General features: G+C 39.5%; 1 protein-coding gene across 3 annotated transcripts in view; it reads left to right on the top strand.

The window, feature by feature from the left end:
- The first annotated feature begins 1,043 nt into the window (after positions 1-1,043).
- KCNT2 (potassium sodium-activated channel subfamily T member 2) overlaps positions 1,044-23,533 on the top strand; it is a 116,396-nt gene continuing 93,906 nt past the window's right edge. For all 3 annotated transcript variants that reach the window (XM_066324625.1, XM_066324628.1, XM_066324626.1), the window contains exon 1: positions 1,044-1,150. In XM_066324625.1, the coding sequence (XP_066180722.1) occupies positions 1,056-1,150 (95 nt within the window). In that variant the 5' untranslated portion in view covers positions 1,044-1,055. The remainder of the gene's footprint in view (positions 1,151-23,533) is intronic.

Consider the following 23,533-nt stretch of genomic DNA (forward strand, 5'->3'; position numbering starts at 1 on the left):
AGATGATTGGTATGACAGTCTAGATTAAAGTGACCCTTTAAGGGCAAACCTAAAAATATTATTTGCTTAGTGACACTGCATTCAATCAAATCCCCATATTGGTATTTTGTGCCTCATCAGTCAAGCATGGAATTAAAATACTTTTAGAGCGCCTCACGCTTTCGGGCATTACCTGCAAATTCAACCCATGGGAGTAGTTCAACTCCTCAGTGGGTTTTTTTTTTTTTTTTTTTTCAGGGCCTGCACCAGCTGCTACGTCCAAGAGCAATGACGCCGTCCCCAATCAGAAAGTGACAGAAGCGTGCTCAGCCCGCTCTCAGGCGGCGTTTCAGAGGAGCTGGCAGTGCCCAGGTGTGCCCAGGTGTGCCCAGGTGTGCCCGGTGACCGCGGGCCAGCCGACCAGGCTGTGACAGCCCCAGCCGTGCCCAGGGGATCCCGCCGTCACTACCACAGCGGGCTGTGCGGCCCCTACCCATGGCAAAACACCCCTTCCTCACGTTTCGGGGCCTACAGAAGAGCACCCCTGAGGCAGCCCCGGGAGGAGGGGAGGCGGCAGGGAGCGGCGGCCGAGCCCGCACAGCCCGGTGCACAGCCGCCGAGCCCGCACAGCCCGGTGCACAGCCGCCGAGCCCACACAGCCCGCCACAGCCCGGAGCGCGGCCGCCAAGCCCACACAGTCCACACAGCCCGGAGCGCGGCGGCCGAGCCCGCACAGCCCGCCACAGCCCTTTGTTGTGGGCCGCGGCGGCGCGCTCGCCGCCCGCCGTGAGGGTGGGCGTGGGCGGGGGGCGGTCGCGCCGAGGCCGCCGCCAGCCGGCACCTGCCTCCCCCCGGGGCGGGACTTGGCTCCCGGGGCCGAGAGGCTCCCTCCGAGGCGCCGGGGATCGCGGGGACAGCCCCGGCGCGCCTTTGTGCGGGGCCGGCCACCTCCGCGCCGCCAGCGCCGCGCCGGGCTGTGCCCGCCAGACGCCCGGGCGGGTCCGGCCGCTCCCCGGGCAGCGCGGCGGGGCTTCCCCTCTCTCCTGGCCGGCCCCCTGCCCCCCTCTCCGGGCAGCATGGTGGACCTGGACAGCGAGGTGCCGCCGCTGCCGCCGCGGTACCGCTTTCGGGACTTGCTGCTGGGCGACCAGGGCTGGCAGAGCGACGACAGGTGAGCGCGGGGCGCGGTGTGCCCGGCGGGGTCGGGCGGCGCTCTGCGGGGCCGCCTCCGCCCGCGGGAGCGCAGCCCCGGGGGAAACTTTGCCGGGAATGGGGTGCGAGGGCCGCCGAGGGGCTGCGGGGCCGCGCCCTGTCCCCGGAGCGAGCGCGGGGCATCCCGCAGCCGCCGGAGCGCTCCCGCCAGCGGCAGAGCCCTGGATACCCTGCCTTGCCCCTGCTCTGCCCCTGCCTTGCCCCTGCCCTACCCTGTCCTGCCCTGCCCCTGTCCTGTCCTGCCCCTGTCCTGCCCCTACCCTGCTCTGCCTCACCCTGCCCTGCCTCTGCCTTGCCCCTGTCCCTGCCCCTGCCCTGCCCCTGTCCTGCCCCTACCCTGCTCTGCCTCACCCTGCCCTGTCCTGTCCTGCCCCTGCCCCTACCCTGCTCTGCCTCACCCTGCCCTGCCCCATCCCTGCCCCTGCCCCTGCCCTGCCCCGGCGCACGGCAGGAGCTGCAGCAGGACAGGTGAGAGAGGGATCGTCTCCCTGTGACAGCGTTCGCAGAAGGAACGTCCCAAACAAAACGTGCATTTCCCGTTTGTCCAAAGGCCAATCGCAGTATGTTTTCGCTGTCCTGTGCCCAGGCTTCTTCACGTGCAGTTTCTTTCCTAGACGTGGACGCAACTACCGTGATTTTATTCCTTTATGAATTCTTTCGAGTCTGTCAGCATCTCTAGTCACACCCGATAGAGGAAGGTTTGTTTGTTTCAAGTCAAATGTTGTCCTTAAAAATCATAAACAAAGAACCCTTTACATGAGAAGAAACAAGCAAACCGGGAATGTGTATTCAGTTTCAAAATGTTGAATGAGCAGCGTTCATGGATAGCACCAGCATCATTCCACTCTGCTGGACCATACAACCTCGTGTCTCAATAGACTATTACATGAGCCCATCTTGCAAAATTATGTGTCATATCCACTTTGTACTAACACTCTCTTGCAGTCGAATGTCAGAAAAGCAAAATCAGCAACTTATTGGATAGATTTCAATTAAGTACATTTGCACTATCAGAGTATGTATTTAACTTGGCAGTCAGAAACTTTGATTTTAATGCTGTTCTACATTGTTCAGATTTTCACTACTTTCCTAAGGAAATATGGATTCTTATTGATTGATAATCACACAATCATGCAAATATGGGACTAAATATTACCTGTGTTTAGGAGAATAGGCTCTACATTGAAGCAGTTAAACAAATGGTGTTTATTCAGACAGTTATGAAATGGTTAATGACATCCTAATATAGTCACAAAAAATGAATGCTGTTGGTTGGAAACGACAGCACTGTAACTACACAATGGAGAGTTAAATAGTATGTTTATCAAAGCATGGTTTTACTGTTTGAAAATTTTAAGTATGTTTTAATGCAGTCATTACCTCTGATTCTTTGAGATTTCAGAAAATGTAACCTTAGCATCTTATACCTGCATCTTATTTCCTACTGGAATAGGAAAACCTCCACAACCTTCCTTATTTGAACAACTTTATTTATTTGGTTTGGGTTTTGATGGCTAAAATTTACAAAATATGCTTTGTATACCTTTTTGCATTACTCCGTGGCTTAATACTTTTTCCATCTCTAGTTTAAACTTCTGTCAAGCACTTCCCTGGTACCAGTTGTTTGACTTGCACTTCGTGAAGTTACCTTCTACAGAAGAAGCATGATTTGGTCTCAAATAGCAAATAGTGTAACTGCACAACCCAGAGCATCCTTTTAGCTATTGTCTATTTCAGGTCTATGTGCACTTAATAAAATCAAAGTAAATAATCCTTAAAACAATCTTGATAGCAGATTTATAGCACAAAAGTCTTCCAGAGCATGGTTACCATTTGAAAACTGCAGCAAAGAACTGGTGAAAAATTAATAGTCAATTTTATTATTTCATTAATATTCTAACAAGCATTACAAGAAAGATCTCTGGCACAATTTGAAATATAAAAATGTAAATGGCTTTCTAGATCTTTGTGCACTTTCCTGTGCTGAGGCTGGGCACAGCTGCACAGTGGTAGGAAGGTGTGCAGGGGGTTCCCCACAATGCAAGCAAGATTTTGTTTTGCATGAGGCTGTGATAGCAGCACTCTCTCCTCCAGCTCTGCAAGTTACCATAGCAGTCTTTTTGGATACCAGCTTTCCAGTTACTGAACAAGAGCTATTCTTACAAAGATCTTGAGTGTTATCTGTTGTTTATGTGTCCAGATTCTTACTTTCCTGACCTGGAAATACTCATTCCTTCCTACGTTGCTGGAATATTGCTGCTATCCATTATAGAAAAAGCATGCATGCTCTGCATAGAAATAGTGTCAGGTGGAATATTTTGAATATTAGACATCCAGGAAATATTGAATGAGAAGGACTGCAAACCTGTGGGGAGCCTGAGATCAGCTTCTTATTAGTTTGCAATGATTGGTTTATTAAAATTAGTTTGCTTATTATTTTTATCTGCTTTATTGTCTTGTCTTTGCACTCTTAGGTAAATGGTTCTGGGTTGGTTTTGGTGAAGCACATCCTTAATATTCTATTCTAAGCAGCGTGCAACATAGATACTGCTGAAGGTGTTGTTTGTATCCCCTTCAGCTGAATGAATGTTAACTATGAATGAAATATCTGAATACTGAAACACAGTTAAAGTAGCCTTACAGGATGGCTGCACATGATCAAAATAGTTAATTTTAGTTTTTGGACTTTGGGTGAGGTGCTGCAAATATTTTTCTGCCTATTTCCAGTTCACTGCAACTTTTTAATTCCACTTGCTCTCAACTCTGGCAGTGTGATGTTTTTTTCGTCTGTGTGATCTGTGAATTTCAGGTCTGTTACCAGCCAAACTCTGTGTCTAGTCTTAGTTCCATTCTCTTTTTGATCTTCCCAGTCTGTTTATCCTTGGGGGGGAATCTCTTTTCTCCTTTCCTTTTGCCCTTTCTGGAAAAATGCTGGCTTTATGCTGATAGAGTCCTTGTCTTGGTTTTCAGTTGCTTGCTGGTTTTAGAGTGGAGAGGAGATGGAATTACTCCTCTTATCTGCCACAACCCACCCAGGATTCTGTGCCACAAAATCAGTTTTAATAGCATAGTTTGCCATTATATGTCATATAGTAGTATTTAATAATAAATATGATTGAAATTATATGACCTCTTTTTGTTGAAAGATGTATTTCAGACATAATCATAGTTAAATTTTCAAACTTTATTGGTTGTTTATTTAGGGTGAGAGCTTGATCTCTGAACATCTTTTAAATGTTCCTGCTAGTTTATAAAATGCACATGCTAAAATGTTTAGCTGATGGTAACAGGACTCTCATTCAGGAATTTTGTTATTAAATCTCTACCTGTTTGAGGACAGATTTCTAATTTTTTTTTTCTTAGGGACTTCTGTAGTGGAGCCTCACTCAGCCAAAAAAAAAAAAAAACACAGTCTATCTAGTTTGTGATCCTTTCCTTACCTGTATTTCTTCAGTACAGTAACATCCAGCCCACTGCTTTTACATTTCTGTCCCATCCCCTCAAAAATTCTGCTTTCATAGCTTAGATTCATAGCCAGCCTTGCAGTTGGCTTCAGTAACAGATGGGTTCTGGGCTGTCATCTTCCACAAACCGCCAAGTTGGATTGTATATTATTTTACATGAAAGAAGTTGCTGTGCACAGAAGAATATGCTGAATCTTTGACAAATGATTTTGTTCAGTTAGAAAGCTACTTCAAAAAATTTATTGGCATTCTTGAATTTGCTGAGTGGTTTGTGTTTTTTTTTTTTTTTTTTTTTTTTTAATTTTTTTTTTCCCAAAAAAGGGATATTAAAACCAGTTTTGGTTTTTGCAATGCTAGATTTTTCAAAGGAACCTGGTTCCCTTTGAAAACTGGATATGAAGCTTAATGCTTACACTATACTCATTTTGTGTGGAGAACACTTGTACAAGGCAGCATGTAAAAGATCAGCCCAGATACAGGATGTGTGTGTCAAGTGGGTGAATTCTGTGGCAAATAGGGCAGTGCATCAGGTTTCCTCTGGCCATGGAAATATCCCAAGCACTGGGCTGAGGGTAAAGAGAAGATTGGATCCTTGACTTTTTCATTTGTTCTGAAAATATCACTAATATCCCTTTGTGAATCTTACATTTTGCTTCCATTATTGAAAGTGTCTGAAAATGAAACAGACTGTTTTGATTTGCTGGGTATTCTGAGATGTTTAATGACCATCATAATGCAATTTACCTTTCAGTTTGCCTGCTGGGAAGTGAGCAGAAATAAAGGGGGAACTCGGTGATTAGCACAATCATTTACCTGTTAATTCAGCCAGATTTCACTGAATTGTGATTGTAATGGTAAACTATGTAATGAAATTTTTCATAACCCTACTGATCATCAGTCCTTATTCTTACCAGCTGTGTTGAAAAGCTACACAAAAAAATTAGAAAACACCCTACCTGGTGAAGAGGTGACATGTTCAAAGTTGGTAAATACTTTGCTGCAGAGGAGGAGAGAAAAGGGGATATGTATTTTAGGTTCCCATGTAAGTTTGGGAGCTACAATGAAAAGATTTTTGTGTACATAAATAGTTACCACGTGCATCAAAACAGCCAAACCACAGCACGCCAGAGGTATAAAGAAAGAATTTAAAGTTAAAAATTAAAAGCATTTACATTCTGTCCATATCACTGCTTTTTATTAAGGCCTTTAGTATCTTGCAGAGCAGTTTACCTCACATTTCTTAAATCATTTATGTCCAGGTATTTAATCCTTTCTTTAGAAGCTTTTGAAGATAGAAAAATTGCATTTGGTTTAGTGAATTCCAGCAAGACAGGAATGTTTCCCACCACTGAAGCGTGACTGCTTATTCTGATGAACTGTTCAAATTCTCCTCTGCCTGCTCTGACAAAAGTGTCTTGAACTTTGCAGGAATGGTTCAGCAGTTGGAGTGTCCAAGGAAACAATATGAACAGATAACTTGTGGGTAGTTCAACCCCCACTTCCAAAGCATCCAATTTCATAACTTTTCTATATGCTGCTGCAAGATATTTTTACAATTTCAGTCATGGAACAAAAATTTACATTTTCCAATTCTGTAGGTTTTTTTTTTTTTTTTTTTTTTTTATATTCTGTACTGATATAACAAGAACATTAACTGGTACTGGAAATTCATTTCAAATCCTGCTTCTGTATTGAGATTAAAATTTGAGTCATTTTGCTACAGTATATACTTTAATTTTAAAACTATAGAGCTAAATTTTACCTTTGTGGAAGAACTGTTCTTATACTGAGTACTTATAGGATTAAATTCAAATCAGCCCTCCATTCTGATGTGCTTTCTGCATAAATGAACATTACCACCTATCTGGAAAGGAAGGAGATTCACATAATACAGAACACCTCCACACATCACTTGGACAATTGCATCCTGCAGGCTGTCACGTTGACTGGTGACTTTCAAGGAACAACTCCCCACTGTAAATCTCAGAAGGCACTTTAACAGTCATTTGTCACAGTGTGAATTAGTGAGTAAAGCCCTCCCTTTGCCTTTCCTTTTGGAAATCACCTGAGATTGTTAAGCAGATAAAAAGCCAGCATGTTTCTGATTCAAGTGATTTAACATAACTGAGTCTAGATTCAACTTCTGTAAAAATTCTATTATAATTTCCTCAAAAGAAAATTCTATTACAGTTTCTTCAATATAATCCTCCTCTTTCCTTCAAGAAATACTTTAGTCAATTTGGCCTCATTTTAGAAAACATGTTAACTTACAGGAATTCTTTCATTTAACAGAGGCTACAAATAAAAGGACTTGAGCAGATATTGTCAAATTTATCTTGATTTGCCCTTGTAACTAAATTTTCGAAACCCATTAAGAGATTTAGAAGCCTAAAATCCAGTGCAAAAGCTTGATGTTGATTGAAATTGCTCAAGATCTTAATAGTCTAACTCTCCAAGAGAGCAAGTGTTTTCATATCTTGCAGTGAGACTCTGCATAGTAGTAGTTAAAAAGTCTGAGTTGCCCTAAACCCTGGAAAAGCTTGCTGTGTGTACAAGCCAAGCCCTTTCTCACTGCTTAAAAAAAAATTAACATTTGTAGAACTGCTGCATGTACCACAGCAAGAGGGCCAAGTTTACACTCTTGTGGCAAGTTAGGGAGCACAGTCCCAGGAAAGTAAATGTTAATATGTTTCCATACTCACCCTCCTTCTAAATTTATCTTGACTAGGTCCCTATTACAGATAAAACACCTGTGTGTAAGGGAGAGGAAGTAAGGCTTCGTAGCAGGCAGTACCATTAGCTTCCTTCTAATTTGTGTTTTACCATATTTCTTGCAACAACAGTGGAGGCCAAAATGCACTGTTTCTGTGTTTCTATATTCCACTTAAACTAGCACACGGTGTGGAATTGGGAAAGGACATGGAAAGAAAATAGTCATTTCAGTGCTGCTATGGCTGGATCTGTCCAAAGAAGATGTTAGTAGCACATCCCAGCAGAAGTTTTATACTGCACAATCCATTTAAATGTCTCATCTTGAAAACTCTCACAGACCCTAGGGAAAACCCTAGTTTTCCTCTTCTGGGACAACATGATGCACAGTTTGTAAATGTGCTTGGTACTTCAGTCATTACTTAATTATAGATTTATTGCTAAAGCTCTTATTTTTCCATCTACAACTTGACACATACTACTTTACATCTGGCAGACTCTATAATACTCCATCGGGAGTTAAAGCAGTTCTTTCCATCTTAATTTTATGATTATTATTCTATCACATTCAATGATTACGACCATTTATTTTATGATGGTAAGCTCTGTGCTGCACTCTGCCTTTCTTTCATAGTAACTCTTCTATAACAAATGGCATATTTCCTATTGTCTTCCCTTTATCCTGTAACAAAGAAATAGATCACTTGAAGCATCAGAAGTGTCTGCACTTCCTTTTATAGAAAGAGTAAAGTTTTAAAAATCTGCTGACCATTTCTGCACTATGTGTTCAATTTCTATACTTCACAATCAAAGGTGATCTTTATCTTATCTGAGTTCTGACATAGTATGCCCAGATGCTTATACTAATCTACTAAGCACTTTTAGTGTGGATTCTTCACCTTTTTTTCCTGAGTAAATAAACAAGTTAAGTCCTTTCTGGAGACCTCCACTGCATGGTCCCATAATCTGTGTCACTGGAGAGAATGCCATTCAAGAGCTGTAAGTGTTGTGCAGCATAGAAGATTTGGTGCAGAATGCCTTAAAACAGCTGTTAAAGATTTCAGCCTCCTCCATGCAATCATCTGCTAATTATGTTAGCAGTCAACTTCCTGGTGGGAAGTAGCAATAAAACAGAAACAGTCATTAGGAGACAAAATCCAGTGTTTATCCTCACAGATAAAAACAGTGATATTATTATTTACTCAAAAGTATCTTGAGGGACAAATCCTGCCTCCACTTAGGGAGATACTTGGTGGGAAGTGCCGTATTTTTGTGGTGGAAAGCAGGTTGCCAAGTCTCATCTCTGTGCCTTCCTTGACAAATACCAAGCTATGGAAGATGTGGAAGGAAGGCATTAGGTTAAGATCAGTGTAAGTTACCTACTGAGATAGAAAAAAGAGAAGGCTGCCTGTTGCAGCAGCCCTCTTATTAGAGGGTAAAAATGAGCTGAGGCACAGACTTATTGTTAAACACAGCATAAAAAGGGTCCTGGTTTATTCCTTTTCATGGTGCAGTCATCTTGACTCTAGCTATTCACTGGCTCTGGTTGCAGCAAGCTCCTGCTGGAGGTTTCCCTTGCAGCCTCTGACTGCTGGTCATTTCCTGCTAAACTCTGACTGCAGGGATCAGTCTGCAGACTGTGACTGCAGGCTTTTACCCTGCCAGACTGTGACTGCACACCCACACTCACCTCACTGCAGGGATTCTCTAGCCCCAGGATCCTGCTTCATGATTCTTTCCTTCATGCTCCTCGGAGGTTCCTCCTCTATGATGATCCTCCCCTTGCCAGCTCACTCCCTCTTCTACTCGGTTATCCTTGTTGGATGCAGCTGTGACTCATCAGGGCTGAGGCTGTATTGGTTAATTAAGACAGCTGTTACTTACCAGGGGTGAGGTCACCTGGATTCTCTTCTCCTACCCCTGTGCTTGGGTGTGACAAGTCTCCTGCCAGATTTAGCCATTAATAACTGCATCTCCAACAGCCACCAGCCCAAGGGTCATGTACCTGGCAGGGATAATGACTCAGTTTGAGCAGCACTCCTCACTATGGTTTAGCTCTGCCAGGAAAGTCTGGCCTTCCCTCCTAAATTCTGTACGCTTAGTCACACCCCTTTGGCATTTTGTAAAGAAAAGAGTTTTGCCCTATAGTTTTCTATGATGTTAGAGATAATGGCATTTGCTGTATTTGTAGCTTAAAGTTACAGAGGTCCTTCACAGCATAGTGATTGTTAAAATATGTAATAAGGAATAAGCATTATAAAATAGCCTCCCTCATTTATTGTTCCAAATAACCAAAAATGTTCTAGAGATATGTTTTTCTCACTTAGTTTTCTCTTGTCCTTGTGGCTCAAGAAAACTGCACTACAGACAAAACCAGGGTTACAAAACCTAGTCTGAACCAAATGCCAATGGGGAAAAAACCCAACAAGCTCCACTGCAAAAGGAAAACTGTGGTTATGTTTGTCGCTTCTGAATAACACTTGTTGATACACAACATTCCCTGACCCTGAAATGGGATTTAGTTTCTCATCTTCACACCAAATTCAAAAGAAGCTGAGGGCACTGGTCACTTATCACTGTTGCCCTGTAAGTTCTCACCATGGAGCAGAGACAGCTCTAACAGAAGGACTAAAGGCTAAGCTCTATATTTAGCTGAATGTACCCTTTTGAGAAGTGAGCAAGCTATGTTTTCACTGTGTACAGGGATCTAGAATTCAATCATTGTTCAAAGGGGTTTTAGTTCAACAAATATCTTTTGAAGAGCCATTTTTGTAGATAATGTCCAGTCTTTAATTACTGTTTTGCTCTCTCAGTAGTAATTCAAAGAACATAATACAAACACAAAAAGTGGAGCAAACTGTAATGTGCAGATGTTGATTAGTCAACCTGGTTTTATAAAGACTATCAAAATCTAAGTAGTTTTTTTTCACCTACCTAAAATTACCATAAAAGAGAAGCTAATCTCACAAGAGCTGTTGCAGATATTTTGTCTTATTGACACTGGGAACTGCATCCAAACAGTGACCCACATGATGATTTATTTTTGTACTGGCACTGACCGCAGATTGCATGAAAATTACAATTTAGCTAAAATGATACAAACAACATTCAAAATGCACTGGATTAATTTTAAGGTCTTGATTAGAATTTCCATAATTTTCTTCTATTTTTTTGGCAGTTCACAGATCACAGTTTGAGTTCGGAAAAGAACAACAAAGTGAGTTAAATTCATGCTGACATTATGAATCCATTTAAGACAATTAATTGTGGCAGTCACTGTGACCAGCTCAACTGGTGATTCAGAATGTTGGGATTTCAGTGTGTTGTTGGCAGAGCATTTCATGTAGGAAGAACAAGGCTGGCTCTTGGGAACGTTTCAGATTATGGAGGAAGTACCTCTGAGCGTGTAGGAGAGAGGAGAATTTCAGGAGTCCCTAAAAGGCAGTCTGCTGTGAAATAGCATGGGCTGGTAGGAGACTGTTGTGGAAGACCTCAGGTTTTGCTCCTAATTGCAGGTAAGAGCAAGCTGTTAGAAGATCACTGTTATCAAGAATAAGAGGTGAATGTCCTCTTCTAGGGCAGATGAGTGGGGACGTAGAGTCGTGTAGCACCCTGCTGCTACTCGACTTCAGGCTGAGCTGACCTGAGCATTTAGAAATTCATTTCCTTTCTAAGATGGCAGGGCCACTTTACAGTGACAAAAGTGGCCAGATGGAGAGAGCTGGGAATACTGGGAATATTTCTGTGCTTTCTTGTATCACCCTAGACATTGGAGAATTGGCTATCAGACCTCCTGGCATCCATACAGCTGGCTCTGACCATGAACACAGACCTCTCCTCATTCTATTCGTATATCCCACCTAAATCTGCTCAGGACTAAAGTCTATATCAGATATGAAAATAAGATGACAGAACAACACCTGTCCTGACCCACCTCACCGATACAGTCAGCTAAAGAGATTTTAAATAACTTGACTGTCAAAAAAGCCATCAAAATCTGAAATTTATGCATTCATTTTGGGAGCTATATTTAAGGGGGAAAACCCAGGGTTTACATTGACTAGGCCAGTATTCTGAAGGCACTTGGTAAATGATTTTCTAAACACACACAAGGCACATTTTGAAAGTTTGATGTCATTACTCTGAAAAATTAAATACCGGGCAAACTATTCTGCCAGCCATAAAACTGATGAGCAGCATTTTACTTCAGAGAGTACTAAGTGTTATTTAATATGAATAAAGATGACAGAATTAAACTTCTAAAATATTGTGAAACTTGATATTTTAAATTTTTCTTAAAGTAATGAAGAGGTAATTAAACCATGCCTTATGATTAATCAGGAAGTGTAATAGCTCACTCTGAGTAAGGAGACTGAGATTTATATGAAGTCAGTAATTATATGTACCCTGTTAGCTATGGAGAGAACAGTATCAGACAGGTGACATTTTAGAGATAATAATGACTTTTAAAGCACTTGTTCAATTATGCGTTCAGAGTTCTTGAATCATTGCCACTCCTTAATGAGACATTTATAATTTATATGAAAATTTTGTAATTTTTTTTCTGTGTAAAACAATAATCATATCTGTGCATCAGGCTCCATTTGAAAGGAAGGAATCAATTCCAATCCACTGTTAGATATATTGCACTGTATGCATATGTTAAGCTGCAACTATTACTTCAGAAATTCTACATATTTTATCCTCCACCTGGATGTCACCATTGGAGCCAAAGCAGCTTTAAATACTAGAGAGGGAAGACAGATACGTATCAAGGTGCAATTCTTTGGGGGGGAATCATCAGCAGGAAATGTTATCAGCAGTCTTCTCCTGATGACTTGGTAGAGGAAATGGAGTCTCCACAACACTTCCTCTGTGGGGAGCAGCAGGAGAGATGCCTCCTGCCAAGTACTGGGCTTTTGCTTTATGTCTTTTCCTGAGTCTTTGCCTGAATGCTCCTCTTTGTATTTACTTGTTAAATACTCACCTTTTGTGTGGCTGCTAAACACATGCTTGTGGGAGACTTAGGTGTACACAGCTCCCATCACTGCAGGAAAATTGCTATACTCTGATATTCATCCCTGTATTACTGCTCAGGGTTGTTGACATTCTAATGGCATACTTTGGGGCGTTGTCTAAGTGTTTCCAGATTGCATATGTGGACTGTCTCAATATGTAACTTTAAAAAGACACTCCTTTTTATAAAGTTACCCTGCTCCTGAGCATGTGTAAAAAGCATATGTGGTATAATTTTTTTTTTCTTTTTCACTTTTTAGCACTTCAGCTATAAATGGAGTCTCAGAAAAGTTCTTTCTAGGCTTGTTAAGGTGTCTGTGGGAAGTTCCTGACAAATTTTATTTGACTTCTTATGACTTTTTTCCCTTCCAGATCAGGCATGGTTCCCATAATTTCCTGCCCTGTAATAAACAAATACTGTTAATTTAAGCAAACCTGTGGACAACTGGGGAATTGAGCACAGTACTGAAAAAAGTTTTAAGCTTTTAACCTAACTTTAACTTTTTTTTACCTTCAACTTTTTTTTGCCTTTGATGTCATTGTCTTGCATCCTACCTAATCTTTTCCAACTAGAGGGGAAAATGTAGCTTGAGGAAGAAATAAACACACAAGAAAAAATTAAGTTATCTGATGTAATGTTATTCCATGCTCTTGTGTGTTTTGTGACAATGGTCAGTACAGAATTATGGAATATGACCCAAAAGATAATGGTGAAATATTTTTAGTCACTAAAAACTCCAAAAATAGTTAGAAGTTTAGTATCATAACCTTTAAGAATGCTATTATTAACTAGTGATATTTCTCCTTTGGAAATACTGCTGGCTATGACTGGAATCAAGAAAGAGCTATAAAAATTAAGCTTCATTGTATATTGTTTTGGATGTTTTTCCTTACAGATAAATAAAAACCCCAAATACCAGCTCTGTTCCTTATTTGCCATGCTCTCCTGTTTTCCTATACACTCTACCTCCAGCAGATTCATAGGTGAAACTATACTGTGAGAGCCAAACACCAGTGTTTTATCTGTGAGATTGCCATGCCACCTAAAGTGCAATTGTACGAATTCTCCATCACTCGTATATATTATTGTTTTGGCCAGAGTTGTATTCCCTATGTGTCATTTAAATACTGTACGCCTACTAAATCTATATGAAGAAAGCCAGAAAGTGTCCTGACAGTTAGGGAGGATTGGGGCACATATAAACTTCTTTTTAAGTAATTTGCAAATTTTCGTCTTTTCATGTTGAGTATCACCTTCTTCTAAAGAGGAGTTCATTTTATGGGTCACAGTCTTAGTAGAGGGTTTTTTCCCATTGAAGTACCAGGCAATATAATATCATGACTTCTAATCAACTTTATTTATTGCACCTTGATCCAATATAACTTATTAAGGCAGCAGATATAACTGCAGAGATTTTCCAATGTATGGAAAACTCAAAACTAGCTTCACTTGCCCTTATCACTAGAATAAATATAGGCATAACAGATAAAATAGAAACACAATCTAAACAAAAGTCCAGTAAATTCTGTGCTGAATTTTTCACTGTGCTGAATTTTTCACTGTGCTGAATTTTTCACTATCAAATGTGAAATAATAGTTTATTACTCTGAATTTGATAAATGAGTCGTGATAAATGCATGACTACATTTTCAGTCCCTACAGAGTTGGGTTGTATGTATGACTAGTAATAATTGGAAACCATCCTGTGCTACCCTATATTGAGGTTCATGGAGCATTCTGCGAGTGTACCCCTCTTATTTTATATATTTTAAATGGCAATGCATACTGTCAGCTCCTAAATAGAATATTTCAGGTGACAGCTTAGCAACCAGTGTTTGACAATCTAAAAATATTCTAGGAGATTGAGAGGTTCACAGATAAGACATGTATCAGTCAAAATGTTGAAAAGAATATGCTAATTTGTTATTCAGTATTTTAAGGATGGAGATGCTTTGGGTGCTTCTGTAAATACAACTTCTCTACAAGTCCAATGTTAAACAACAAGCAGACACAAAAATGGTAACTGCCTACTGTAGCACTTGGTTTTCTTGTAAACCTTAGCACCAGGTCCCATTTCAAGTATTATTTCAAGAGAATGTAAACTGGCTAATTTGGAGGATCAGGAGTCTGGGAAACTAATTATATTAAAAATCAAAGCATGACCAATATTCCTTTTAATTTTGTTTATTTTAATTTGGAATGTACCCCAGGCTGAAGTTTAAAGTGCCAAATAATAGGCTGAAATATTCTTTCTTTTGTGTGTAAAGCTTTCCTTTAAAATGTAAAATCATCAGATAAGCTGAAAGTAGGTGGCATTTAGGTAGCCAAGAGGAAGTTCTGCTCTCATTAACCTTACAAGGATTAAAATCTTCATACATATCATACATATCTTATCACTGCATAGCTCTCTAACCATAGACAGAAGATCTAAATCTTACTCTGAAGTCTGGCTGAGATTTTGATAAGATTTTACAAAGATAAGCTTAAAAATAAAATTACATGTCAAGTTGATCTTCAGAATAAAAAAAAAGTGTAGTCATATGTGCTAAAAGTTAATTCAGTAGCTTCATTGAAAATTTGGTGATTCTTAAAGGCAGGTAGAGAGAAGTCAGAGTGGTATAGAAATTTTTGCGGTGGTATTTGATCATCTCACCCATTATATGGCAGCACAGGTGGGCTTGCTGGATAAATGCTGAAATACTGGCATAAATAGGCTCCATAAATATAGTAGGAATGCTGTTTAACAGCATATTTGAATATATCTGAGATACACTTCTCCATTTCCAGAGGAGAAACAGTTCCATACAGTCAACTGGAATAAAATTATTCTATTGATAAATTATACTAATTTCCTTTTCAACTGTGCAGAATTGAAACATAAAAAAAGATTCTGAGGAAAACAAAACCAAAACTCCAGGTAGACTAATTTATTTAATCTCTGAGTCTAGACTGAATTGGTTACAGCTTTCTCATCAGATTCCCCCAAGTCAGCCATTATTGCATGGCTTCATTAGTGATAAGAATCTGAAGCTTTTTGAAGACAAGGCATTTTACACTCTGTCATTTTAACTGAGATTGTTTCATTCCCATTTTAGTGATTATGATGTACATTTCACAGCACTCTGAGGTACGAGACGAGAGCATGATTTTATAACTTTTATCTATTTGTAGTTTTTGTGGAAACCTTTTAGAGCTGAAGAGTAGAGTGCTGAAATAAGCAAATGACCACAGACAATGCGAGAAGCCCTGGCTGCAGCAGGGATTTGAATCAGACATGCAGGAGAAGGGCATATTTGCTCTTAGTACCTATGATAAAATGAGTGGATTAGATGTGTAAAATGTAGGTAGCAACATAACCATTGTCTTCCTGCTCTTCCAGTGAAGCTGGTAAACTACAAGTCGTAAGCTTTGCATTGCCTTTCAGGTAATTGTTCAGACTTCCAGCTGTAACAATGCAATTGCAGACCCTTAGTTCAGTCACAGAGATACCAGGAGGGAAAGATGGGTAGAGCTGTTAGAAAGGGAAGAAAAATTATTAAAGACCTTGGAACTGTTTGATTTTCCAAATTGCACAGTCCTAGAAATTGTTTATTGTTCTTTTCCTTTTCCTTGTTAAAAACATATATCCTCCACTTGCATTACAAGATAAAATCCTGGGGAAAGGGTGCATGCAGTAGAATATCAGGAAACCTGAGCTTGAAAAGTTACTGAAGTAGACTAATTTCTTTATAACAAAGGGATGAAGATTGAAAAGTGAGCACAAGTTCTTACTTTTGCTCCTGCTTTACGAGGTATAAAGATCAATTCTTAGCCTGTGGTAAGATAAACAGCAAAAAATCTCATTTAATGGAGCAGGATATATGTCTGCTTAGGGAAGAAATGTATATGGGTCTTTTTAGCATCTCTGTGACCAGATGCACAGAGGTCAGAGTCTGGTTAATAAATATTAATGAACACATTTTTTACCTAAACAATTAATATATCCACACCATAGAAAGGGAGTAAAGTGTATGGATTTATAATTCCTTCGAATTCAACTAAGTAGATGTATACAATTTGAAAAATATATTAAATGCTGTTGGTATAGAGGTCTTATTGTCTGGTTTCAAGGCAAATAAAGATTAATTTTGCTATGCTTTATTTCTGCTTTATAGGTGAAACCAGCCTCTGCTCTGCTATGTCAGTAAGAAGTTACCTGTTTTATTCTGTTAGAAGGCTCTTGTTCTATCTGTACATTCCTTTATGAAACAGGGGTTTGTACTACATTTTTTTTTCAAGTTGTTACCTTCTTATTCAGTAGCTTCTTTTCCTCTGTGACTTTTAAACTGATTTATTATTTTAAAAATACAAAAAAGGGCGTGTTTCTACAGTTTCTGTGGCATTTTTACTGAGGATAGGCATTCATTTTATATCGTAACATGTTTATTTTACTTTTTTGTGTTGTTTACTTCTTTTCCTTTGTATGAGCACGTGATTTTTTTACCTTCAGTATCAATCTCTAGAGAGCCTTTTGAAATGCCTTATAAAAATTTTAGTACATGATGTTCACTTTAGACTTCCCCCTTATCTATCTCTTCCAATTATCTCATAATGGAGCAGAGTGCTACAGCTCATGGTCTATTTATATCTGTCATTTGCTTCATTCTTAGTTTGTTCCCAGGCTAATCCAACTTGTAGATCTTGGCATGGGTGCCATATATTCCTTTTTCATCTCTTGTTGACATGCTAACTAGTACTTATATTTTTGTCATTCTCGGTGCACATTATGAGAATATTTTGGTTCGCCTTTTGCCGTGGTTTTATTTACCTGCTATTTTTAACTTTACTCTTATCTGCAATACTGTGGTTACAAAATATGTCAACTCAGTGTCTGGCATTGGAGCCTAGTCACTGTAGAGAAACAGAGCAGCACAGGATTCCCCTCTCAAAACGAGTGGGGCACAAGTCAAGGCATGTGCAGTGAGTAGATGGGGCACAGTGTTAAGATAGGGTTAAGAATTTCTGTGGCCGCAAAGCTGGGGAATAGAACCTCAGCTTCACTGCAACCAGGATGTTGCTACCATTGTTCTAACCAAATCAAGTATAACTTTGCCTGGGTAATCACGGGGAGAGGGAGGATTAGGACGATTTGTACTTAGGGCTATGTATTTTAGAAATAAAGCTATCCTCTACTAGGTCGTGTGAAACTGTACCTAATCATCATATGATAGATTATGTAATTGTAACGATTGTTGGTAGCTGAATGTGATTATTACCTTAAACCAGAATCGTGAGAATCATAAGGGAAGATATTTACCAAAATTCATGCTTGGGTGTATACAACAGAACAATGGGGGCTTAATGATTAACATAGAGTTGTATAACGAAGAAGACTATAACACTGCATGTCTTCTGCGCCTTCGTTGGAGTTGGATTTGGGTCTGTACCCCGACTCTCAGAACTCTCAATAAAGCACCTCATAATCATCCATGATTATGTGTTTTCCTCGCTAACAACAGGACCAGGATGTATGTATCAAATATGAATTGAACAATGAAAAATTCAGGGTACTGAACTACCCTTAATTTGGAAGATAAATGACACTTGAGAGACACTGTTAGAGGGTTTTGAGGTTGGCTTGATTTTTAAAAGACATTTGAAGTCAGCAAACATGAAAATGGAAGAATAAATGCAGGAAAAATGGCCAAGATTTCAGCAATAGATAGAACACAGCCTTCCCCTGGGCAGAACAGTGGCTCAATAGCCTTCAAGGTGTAGATTGGTGTTTGTGCAGTAGCATGGGACAGAGGATTTAGCTATTGACTCTGGGTAACTGCAGCTTCTCCAGAATCAGTTTAGCACAAAAATATGACCCGTAAAAGCCTCCTTTTGGGAATACCGTGTTTGTGCATCTTCTTACTTGTAGTTCTGACTTGCAATTCTGACTGTGCCTGTAAAAGGATCAATTTTGATTTTATAAACACTACAAATTGAAATAGGGAATTACAGAACGCTTTATTTTAGTAAGCTAGCAGTGTATAATTCTGTTTCAGTTGATGGTGTAAATTTACACAGCTGAAATTTAAGATTCTAAGTTTTCTAAATGCCATTGTTAAAAGGCTGAAAGCTCTTAAAATATATTTTCTTTTTTTGGCCAGCCATATTTGTCTTTGCTCATTTAGGTTTCTTTTAAAATTGAAGAGTATCTGCATAAAGGTAGACTTAGTCTCTTAACAGAATGAACTGGTCTGTTTGGTCATTTATTTAGCAAACAGTGGTGAGTGATAAGAGGAAATAATGTAAGGGCAAGTAACACACTGTTGCTTATTTTAATATGGCCTCATTCTGGTATATTCCCTCTTTGTACATTTCCCTCCATCAACACTTACTTCCATACATTTCCATTTTATCTTAATTTTGTTCTTACCATTGATATCATTATTATTGAAACAAGTAATAAGTATTTTCCCAGTGACACCCAAGTGGTCCAGATGCTGTGTTCTGAAGTGCTAAAATGTGCTCTGGAGCTTTTCTATTAGTTAACATTTTCGGGCAGTGTCATTAAGGAAAGGTTGCAGAGAAGCAGCTGTAGTAGCATCTTAGACAGGAATAACTTGTGTTTGTGAAAAGGGCTTTGAATGGATGATTATTAGCATGGTCGAGTATCAAGGTGATGTGTTCTGCATAAATTACCTCTATGATCACAGTTAGGAATGCAGTTCCATGGACATCACCATGTATAGCTGTAGAGCAGAGCTTTGGGTTGTCTCACCACCCATCCTTTCTTCCCATTATTTTGTTTACTTGCCAATTTAAGAATTGGTCCATTAACTTGTGGCAGCAAATTACTGCTGTCTTTCACACCAATACAGAGAGATTACAATCACTGTAAATCAAACACTGCAAGTGCAGTAGGGGCCTGCCTTTGCCACTGTCCCAGAGTGCCTCCTGCTGTACCTTTGCATTAGGTGTAAGAATCACAATGATGAAGAGAAGTCTGATCAACAAACCGATCTGAATGAAAATCTCCGAAAGAAAGAATAAAGAAAGTCTCCAATTACAGCAAATTCCCAGTCAGACTAATTTAGAAATCACCCATTTGTAGGGGTCTGAGCAAGTCTTCCTGACTTGTACAGATGGCTGCTTCTTCCACTGGTCATAAAACAACATCCTCAGTTGACAATGTGCCTACTGCTGTCTTCCAGCAGTCAGCACAACCTGAGTGGGTGATTTGGAGTTTATATCTGGTTTCTACAGGAATCTGTACTGGTGGTTTATGTGGTAATGAGCAAATCAAGTGTTGGTTAGTCAGTCCTGATAGATTTAATGATAGCTGGCAAGCAATTGTATTGTTGAGAGCAGTGAACTACAGGATCATAAATAAACAACTGTCTAGTTCTAGACATAAATCAAACAGCTGCTGTCTCTGTAAACTAAAAACTGCCTAGATGACTGTCCTGAAAGCCTGATAAGCATCAAATAGATGATTAAATGAAGGCATGCAGCTGACTATTCCTTAATGATTTTGTTGCTTCTGCAGAGGTCCTAAATCTACACTTATAAAAGAGTCCATGCTGCACACACACACAGACACACACACATTTCCCAAGTTGTGTATACCCTTGCCTGCAAGTTGATCAGTCATACACCTCATGTTCACCCCACGAACCCCTCTGCATTGTAAGACTCTGGCAGCAGCTTTCTAATAGTGAGCTCAAACTAAAGCCCAAGGCTTGGCCCTGTCCTTCTTTCAGGGCTGCTCTTTGCTGCTCTGCAGGCTGCAAGAGAAAGGGAACCTTGTGCCCCTCTGTTCCAGCAGGCTGAGCCCAATGACACTGTGTACTTGCTACTACAGACACTGAAATCCCGGGCAGCTGCTTTTATTTGCCACATTAAAAGGCTTTGCTACTGCTTCCACCAACCTGTGCTTAAGCTTTTTTTGTGGTGGCTGCTCACTATGACTCCTTTGTAACAGTTTTTTCTCACGCTTTTGTGTTTCTATTTGTTTATCTTCTAGTTGTGGGCTTTTTTAAAAGACACAACTGGTGAAATAATAAGTGGTATCATTTTGGCCTTTGTGGATTACTGCTGCAATAGTGATTTGGACCGTCAGACTTTTATTTACACTCTGTTGCACTACAAGGCACCTGTCAAGCACAGTTTTCAGGCAGTTTCTGTGGAAGTACAATAATCTTGTCAGTCCTATATAAATAAAGATGTTTACATTGCAATGTAGATATGTACAAGGATTTACCTTCCACATAGCACATCTCAGCCAGCCTTGTTTGTGCTGTGTGAGCTGCTCTGAGAGACTGCTGCAGAGGGCCCTGGAGAGCAGCTTTGGCACTTATTCCACACTCATCATATCCCTCTCCGGAGGGGATGAGGAGGTGACAAAGCAAACTGTGCTGACAGCTGGGGGGTGGCAAGAGGAAGTTGTGAGGATCAGGGATGGGAGGAAAGGAGTATGTGGCAAATGTGGTAACAGGGAGTGAAATTGAACACTTTTCTTCTTTCTCATCTCCTGAGCTGAAGGAAACAGCCAAGAGGTCAAATAATTGGAATCAAAGGTGTATCACAGGTGTGGGGAATGCACACACAGACTGCAGATAAGAGCACTGCAGACTAAAACTTTATTCTGGTTAAGGCAAATCTAAATATGTGAAGGTTATTGCATCTTGGAAATTTCACTGCTTACTTTCCTGTGACTTGGCAGTAAGTCCACTGGTTTCTGAAAATGTAGTTCATACCTGGATTGCCTTTGCAGAAGGGGCATCGGTGAGTTGTAGACAAAGTACCAGACTTTCACTGGAGATGAATTTTACCTGCAAGATTTTTTCTGCAGCAGAGTGAATAGTTTTTGAGGGAATTAGTGAATCAGATTTTGAGGCATCATGTTATTATCACTTCACAGGACATAGAAAGGACATATTCTGTTTTAATTTGGTCCAAAATCCTAGGTAGTATGAAATTGAAGTGAAAACAAAACAGTACTTTGGTTGATGAACGCATTTTCCTTTTCAGGCTCAGAAAAACTGAGTCTATTTTCTACTCAAAGAACAGTAAAGAAAATATAAAATATAATTACCTCATTGAACAAAACAATTTTCAGAGGGGGAAAAAAAGGACATGTTTTTGACATGACATGTTGACATTTCTATCTTTGAACATTGCATTTCTGAAACTTCTCTCCTTATGAAATGTTAATCAGTGGGTAAAACTCCATATAAGAAGATCGTGTAAATTCACACTGAATACTGTAGTTTAAGACCATTTTTTATAAAGTTCCGTTTTCTTTTGGGAAGGGTGCAGCTAATACTTCCCTATAATTTACTATGTCATTGGTAAAAATGTAGATTAACTTACTAAATCCCAATATTTGAATTTGGAAAAAAAACCCAAAGTCTTTGAAATTTGTTTTTCTGACTTGATATAATTATGCTGTGCATTTGTTTCAGGAAACACTGAATAAATTGTTGTCTATAATTGAAGACTGCCAAGGATAACTAGCATAATACAGTAAAAAAGAACAAAAGAAGAACAGCTAACAAACAGAAGTAATAATAGAACAAGATGATGACAATAAAAAGCTGTGGAATTATATTAGAGTCAATATATAGATATGCTTTACTGAATCTCACATTGACCTCCCAGTTTTTTGTAAAATACATAGTACAGTGGACATGGAAAGAAAATTACCTTTATTTTTTGATAAAAATACTAATTAAATGCTTAAAGCAATAGAGAAATATCTAGTTTGAATATTTTTACTGTTTTATTATTTTACTCAGTTTTAAGTGAATAGAATATTCCATTAATCTCAGTGTGCTTTGGATCAAATCTACTGGGAAGAAGGGTCTGGTTTCAGGTAACATTAACCAATTAAATATATTAAAATATATTTAAAATTATATTTTACACTTGGTCATGTGATACTTAAAAAATGACAGATTGGAATTCACCCACAAAGTTTTTTTGTTGCTTTTTTGGTTTTTTTTTATCCATCTGCTTTTTTACTTCTTCCTTCTGCTGCGATCTCAGGAAATTAAATCTCTTAATTTCAAAGTAAAAATAAAACTGGGATTTGCCATCTAATCTGTGAGGATACCAAAGCTCTCAGCCTTGTTCTACTTGCTGTTTTTGAAAAGATGAAATCCTAGAAAACGAGAAGTAAAAGATAATGTACAGAAGAGAAGTAACAGAATAGTTGGAGACTTGGAGATGAGAAGTAGGGTTTAAGTAAATAGTAATTTGAATTTCTGTGGTAATCAGAGCTGACTCCAGTCACTTGCAAGGGACCAAAGTGAGAAGAGTTTGCTCAGCATTTCCTTAAGGTCAAAACATGAGTTTATCCTTTCTCTCGTTAACAAGAGACCAAAGTTCACACAGTGCCTTTTGCTGAGTTCAGCTCTGGACTACTACACCTACACCAAAAAAACCCCAAACCAACCACACCAGAAATAAGGCGAAAATGGCACGTTTCGTTCATGAGTATTTCTTTGTATGTAAGAAAGGTGTATGGGCCTGTAAACTTCCACATCTAAAGTGAGCAATGAGTCTTTAAGATTTTTATTCATGTAATTCTTTAGACATAACAAAATCTGCCAGAACAGTTTAAGGCTGTTATTTCTCTGAACACCTGTTTCTATCTTTATCTGGATAATCTCCATGACAATGTCCCTTATCCTGTTTACTGCTTGCTTTGTAAGAGAAAAGTGTTAGATGGGGAGCAAATTGAATCAAAACTTATTCAAATAAAATCTGCAGAGAAATAACATGACATGTTAAGTGTTGGGGTAGGAGTAACTCAACTCCATCACTACCATCCATTTTGGATGTAGAGTGGATATTTTCACAAGTGGTCACCATTAAGTTTCTGTTGGGGTTGGAGAAGAAGGATTTTTAAGGGCCGTAGCACCAAAACTTAGATGCCCTTGTGGCTTTTAGGCAGTGCTGAAGAGTTTATTAATTAAAGCCTTGATATTTGTTGGCTGCCCTAATGTGCAATAGTGTTAGTAAACTGAAAGTTGATGGAATAATTCAAGAAGAGAGAAAAGGTAAACATCTCAAAAGACAGATTTCTCAAAGTCATGAAATGATAACTTTAGGAGTAGTAAAGTCCAGAGCCAGAGTTGCAATTCCATATGGTGAGAGTGTAAAGAAAGATGCTGAA

Source organism: Sylvia atricapilla, chromosome 9 (genome assembly GCF_009819655.1).
Source record: "Sylvia atricapilla isolate bSylAtr1 chromosome 9, bSylAtr1.pri, whole genome shotgun sequence".
Lineage (NCBI taxonomy): Eukaryota > Metazoa > Chordata > Aves > Passeriformes > Sylviidae > Sylvia > Sylvia atricapilla.